Below are 5,665 nucleotides of genomic sequence, written 5' to 3' on the forward strand. Positions count from 1 at the left end.
TGCATATTCACCCCTAAACTCAATAGCCATGGCAATAGGCAATAAAAAATTAGTATTTTTTATTTTCTAAAATAATAAAAATAAATTTATTTTTAATTGCGGATAGGATAAATGATCTTGTCACGTCACGTGTCATTATCTGAAATGAAAGTACAATTTTTGTGGATAGATTTCGATAAGATTTTCGAGCGACGTGTCATTCCATGTTTAGAATCGTTGAAAATATTGAAATGTAGTGTAAGGCGGTTGAAAATGGTTAGATATTTATTGAAAAAAAATTAAATCTTTTTAAAAAAAAATTGATTTTTTTTATTTTTTAATTATTTTTAAATTTTGTATTAACTTGATTAATATGAACCGTTGATTACAAAAAAAAATTGAAATCCAACAGTTTAGATTGTGACACATGGCCCACCGTAACATTTATGGTTTTTCTTATTTTTCTTCTTTTTTTTTATAATTTTTAAAGCGAAAAAACATGGACCGTTGATCTGGAAATCAAACGGTCCCGATTCAACAGCTACTTAGTGGACTGCTACGCGGGCCCCACCGCTTGAAATCTTGTCGGTAAAGAGTCCCCACACGTGCATGTTATGCATGCACTTGATTCAAAAGAATTTATAACGTGGCAGACGTGCATCACTCCCCCTCAGCCGCTTGGGCCTTGGACTTGTGCCTGAGTTCTCCCACGGGCTCTCCCTCAGCCCAATTGCCATAATGGGCTCCCACCACTTTGGCAGGGGATTGGATTGCAAAGGAGCCGGTCCATAGGGCAAAAGAGCACACTGGAAGTGCTCTCAAATGAAAAGTGTTTGATTTCATAAGAAACTAAGGGTGCGTTTGTTGCACCGGACTGTCTCGGACTGGACTAGCTGCAAGGACTAAGCTGGACTGGCTTAGACTAGACTAAGCTGGACTAGCTTAGTGAAGCGTTTGGTGCAGTGTCGGACTAAGAAGCAGGATAATGAAAACAATATTGTTCACCAGTTTGGTGTTTGCTCAGACTAGAACTACATTATTGTTCTATTTTAATTGTTTTTTTATTACAGATATTATTAAAATTAATAATATAGGATGAGAGTGAGACTCAATAAAAATACAAAAACCAAATTTTCTTGCCAATGAAAGAAACATACATGATTCAAAAGTAGCATTGTTCCAAATTTTCTTGTGTGTTGATAATTATATGTCAAAATATGAGCAAGGCTCATACCTTACGTATTCATTCATGATAAATAAGCATGCATTCGTTTCCACTAAAAGTCAAGTATTTTACATGAAAGATAAAAAAATGGACAGAATTCTCAGGCGTGCAATCCAAAAGGCGAATATGGTTTAATTCTAATAGACCCCATCAATTTTACATCTTAGGCAGAGCACTTAAGCATAAGACAACGCCGCATATATTACACACATAGTATGCAACTGGTAGTAATACCTCATACCTATATAAAATGTCTTACATATCACACACTAAATGTGGTATAAACTTTCCATACTATGTCAGATGGAAGATTCTTTCGTATGTACTCATCTGCATCTTCTTCCCACACTACGATATCCTACTTGAAAAATTGCCAGAAAAACAGGAGTTAGTTCAACTTATAACTTCAGGTTTCAAAATATATATGTTTCCCATTTTTTTCTGATAATGAAATTTACCTTTTCATTCATTACCAATGCTTGAAAGATTGCAGAGTCCAACAGAGATGAAAAATGTGGAGAAACTATTCTCCATCCCTGATTTACGATTAAAGAAGAAAAAAAAAACCAATTAAGAGGAGTGGATTGAACAAGTAACAAATTGTGATCCAGCAACATCCAAAGTTCCACTTCCTAACGAATGAAGTTGGCAGAATTTTGGTGATCTTTATTCAGTAAAACTTACTAATCAGAAAACTTACAGGCCCTGTTTCAACAGAGATGAAATCACATCAAAAGCTAATGAAAGAATCCTCTCCGATAAAAAATCAAGCCTCTGCATGTATAATATTACTTTTCAGTTATAAAATGACAACAAAAAGAGCAAATGACCAGATTCAGGGAATTAAAGTTTAAATTCTATGTTTAGAATCACAAACAAGCAATTTGAACATCAACATAAAATAATAAACTATGTACAATAAGAAAAATAAAAGTCCGAATGCCGGAATAAGAACGCAAGTCAAAACTTGGATTCAAGATGCAGAGTTAGCAGTCAGACAATTTGGAAAACACACGCATCATCACTCTAAAAATGTTGACTGTAAAATTATGAACAAGTAAGAAACTTTAATACAGAACTTTCAACTTGAACAAGGTTCGAAAAGTTGACTGCTGCGTTTTGAATCAACATATACTGAATTTTTAGTGGTTTATTTGGTCCAATCCAATATGCCATCAAATTAAACAAGGCCTTAATGTGCTAAAGAAAGGGTTAACTTTTCTAAAAGTCCCTTGTTTGTACTCTGCTTGTACGTTAAACATGCAGGCCAAGAGGACAACATAATGAAGCAGATGGAGAGAGAGGCTAAGCAGCTGACATTTGGGAAAGAGATGGAACAGATATTGAGCAATCAGAAGCAGTCTTATTTCGTGCCACTGCCAACCCAGAAGAGAGAATAAGGAAGAAACCACTCCTCACCTGACTGGCTTCAATTTAAGACTAAGCAGTGATTGTCAACCAAATAAGGTTGGATAGTGTTCCATATGAAGTCTAGTGTCACAAATAGTTCCCATCAATGGTACATATTACATATTTACTTTCTATCAGTTACTTTCAAGCATGAAAGATAACTACAGGGCTCAGTGGAGAAGCCTGAAAGAAGGCCAAGAGGATTGATCTGCAAGTAGCAGTAATCATGACAAGTAATCATGGCACCTAGCAAGCTATCTTCCCCACACTCCAATTCGACTTGGACAGCCAAACAAAACAGATTGTTTGAATACGCTCTGGCAACATATGATAGGGAAACCCCTGATTGTTGGCGTAATATAGCCAGGATCGTTTGTGTATACATTTGTGTTTGCAATAACTCAACAATGTTTTGTAACTTATAATCCAAATCAACAATTGACTGGTTAAGAAATTAAAATCTAAAACCTACAGACCCTAGAAAACCAGAATCAAAAGATATACAAACTTAAAAAGCATGTATCAACCATCAATCGAAGCCCAGAGCAACGGCAAGCTATGATTGAAAATTCTAATCTCAATTTGACCCTAAAAATCAAAACCCTAATTTGTTCAAGTGCAGAGGTTTATAATTGAAAATTTATCAAACCCAAAACACCTAAATCAAATAAAGCCCAGTAATATCACGATCTGCAAAAAAAAATTGAAGAAATAATGTCGGATTTGAAGTTTACCAGATGAGGGCGAGCAGGATGCAGAGATGAGGATGAGGAGGACGACGATGAGGGAGCAGGGCAAGGAGGGAGCACGGCGAGGATCGAGGTTGAGCGAGGTTCTCTCTCGCAGGAGCGCAGGAGCGCAGGAGCGCAGAGGTCTTACGAGTCCGGGGGTGATCGGGGTGCTTCGCTTAGAACTCCTAGTGAGGGGTTTAATCCTAGCGAGTCAGACCTAATCCCATTAAACCTAATCCTGGTACAGACCAAACAAGGGACTACAGTCCAGTCCAGTCCAGTCCTCCCTAATCCGGTCAAACAAACGGGCCCTAAGTATACAAAATTGCAGAACAATTCATACAACGTTTGTAGCATCACAAACAGATTGCCAAACTCACTTATTAATAATATTACTCGGTAACAATGTAATTAGAAAAAAGTCATGATACTAATCGGATATTAACCAACGACTAATGTTGATATTAATCGTTAGATTCCCATGTCTTTGTTCAAATTAAACGCTTTTAGTTGATGTATCCCCAGGTGGGGCCAGGGCTAGAAGCAGCATTCTCTGTCTGGTCGCTGTATCCCCAGGTGGGACTAGGGCTAGGAGCAAAGGATGATGGAAACACAGTTATAGCAAGCTTCTGGCCAGCATCTAAACAGTGCTGAGAAACACCACAAACGTACCATTTTCTTCCTGGGGTTGCAAGGTTGATCACATCCCTTCCACTTGTTAATGGCACAGAGTCTAAGCATTCCTGAAAGCCTGTGCCGTTCACTTTGAACACATTGTGGGCGCCTTATGGATAGTTAAAACTGCTTAAGATCAAAGATAAAAAGCTCTTCGATGAGTTCCCAAACCACTATTTATAATAATAAAATTAAACAAATATACATGGACCTAAATCTCCACAACTGAAATTATATGGACTAAAGTTGAACTTCGCTCATCCAAAATACAAGGACCATAATAATTTGGCCTAAATTTAATGTATGATATAACCTAGAGAGAAGCTAGTGTTTTTAGAATTTACCAAGATTGTCACCAACATAGAACATCTTTCCCCGAGCCCAAGCTTGGTAATCAAAATTAATCGTCCACCCTTTGTCGTTGCCAACAACATAATCTGTTGCTAAAATTGAAGATGCAAAAATTGCTATAATGGCTAGGATTAGGAAGAGCTGGGAAGTGGCCATCACAATTAGCTAGTATTGAGCTACTTTTAGGTTCACTCTCTTAAGTTGGTTGTTGTTTAGATGATGAGCTCGATCGATTTGATTGCCAACATGAGTTGAAAAGTTTGCAAATTTATAAGGTTGTAATGGACATGAGTACTCTAGTCTAGCATTGGGTTTGTCCACGGACGGCATTGCCATGCCGAACGGTACGAAAAGATTTGAGAGTTAAATACAACATAATAAACAAATTATACTCTCTAGCACATCAATCTTGTTTTGGTTGGATCTATTTAAAAAATGGTTGCTTTGTGTAGCCTGAAGTTATATGTGGCGTGCCCTACGAATTGGTTTTCCTGCACTATTATGGATGCCTAGTGAAAAGAAATATCGTAAAAAAGTTTTAGGTCAATTGGTTAATAATATTTATCAATATACCATTTTTTAACAAATGATATTATCTACATTAAAAGGGTGAGAGAATGAACTAAGCTTGCAAGCAATAATATGGCTTTGGCGAGAATATCAATGCTTACATTTTGCTAAGAGTGTTATTAATTGTCCAAATTCTCATGTTTGGTTTCGTTTAACAAATTCTCATTTTTTTTACAAGACTATCATAAATTATTCTAATATATGAAGAAGGAGATTTGAACTTGCGTGAAGCATTATCCATTTGCATTATATGATTGTATTGTAAAATTTATCATCGTGGTATATAGACATGACAATTTCTTGCATGATCTGTTAACCCGAACCAAAATGACACGAAGCTAACAGGTTTTGGCTATTGTAATAGCAGGCACACCTTAGTTTTTGTAGGGTTCATGGAAAGTTTATCCCACGAAAAACCCCACCTTGTTTGTTGGATAGGGGTGGGCATTTAAACTGGTACACCGAACTAGAATAAACTAATAAAACCAAAAAAACTCAGTGTTGGCCTGACCCGAATGGGGATTGTTGATTTTGACCTAAACTAATTCGATTCTTGGATTTGTCACATGATGTTTTATATACATCTAATACTTGAAAGAAGTTGAGGCTTCACTATAAAACTAATTGGTAATAGGAAGATATCCCAACTTACTTGTAAGCTCTTGTAAGATTCCTTCTCCCAAGAATGTGAGATTCATTTTCAACAATGCCCAAGTAGCCCTCC

At 36.7% G+C, this 5,665-nt stretch overlaps 1 protein-coding gene and 1 long non-coding RNA gene across 2 annotated transcripts; both read right to left on the reverse strand.

Moving 5' to 3' along the window:
- Positions 1 to 1,311: 1,311 nt before the first annotated feature.
- Positions 1,312 to 3,489, reverse strand: LOC139195261 (uncharacterized). The gene is made up of 4 exons (XR_011579951.1): positions 3,349 to 3,489; positions 1,905 to 1,978; positions 1,663 to 1,740; positions 1,312 to 1,562 (listed from the first exon to the last, which is right to left on the reverse strand). It is a non-coding gene; the product is annotated as an uncharacterized lncRNA (long non-coding RNA).
- Positions 3,490 to 3,851: 362 nt separating this feature from the next.
- On the reverse strand, positions 3,852 to 4,527 carry LOC103407205 (blue copper protein 1b-like). The gene is made up of 2 exons (XM_008346155.2): positions 4,365 to 4,527; positions 3,852 to 4,129 (listed from the first exon to the last, which is right to left on the reverse strand). The coding sequence occupies exons 1-2, from the start codon at positions 4,525 to 4,527 to the stop codon at positions 3,852 to 3,854; spliced, it is 441 nt and encodes a 146-aa protein (XP_008344377.1).
- Between the last annotated feature and the right edge of the window lie 1,138 nt (positions 4,528 to 5,665).

This window comes from Malus domestica, chromosome 04 (assembly GCF_042453785.1).
Source record: "Malus domestica chromosome 04, GDT2T_hap1".
In the NCBI taxonomy this organism is placed as follows: domain Eukaryota; kingdom Viridiplantae; phylum Streptophyta; class Magnoliopsida; order Rosales; family Rosaceae; genus Malus; species Malus domestica.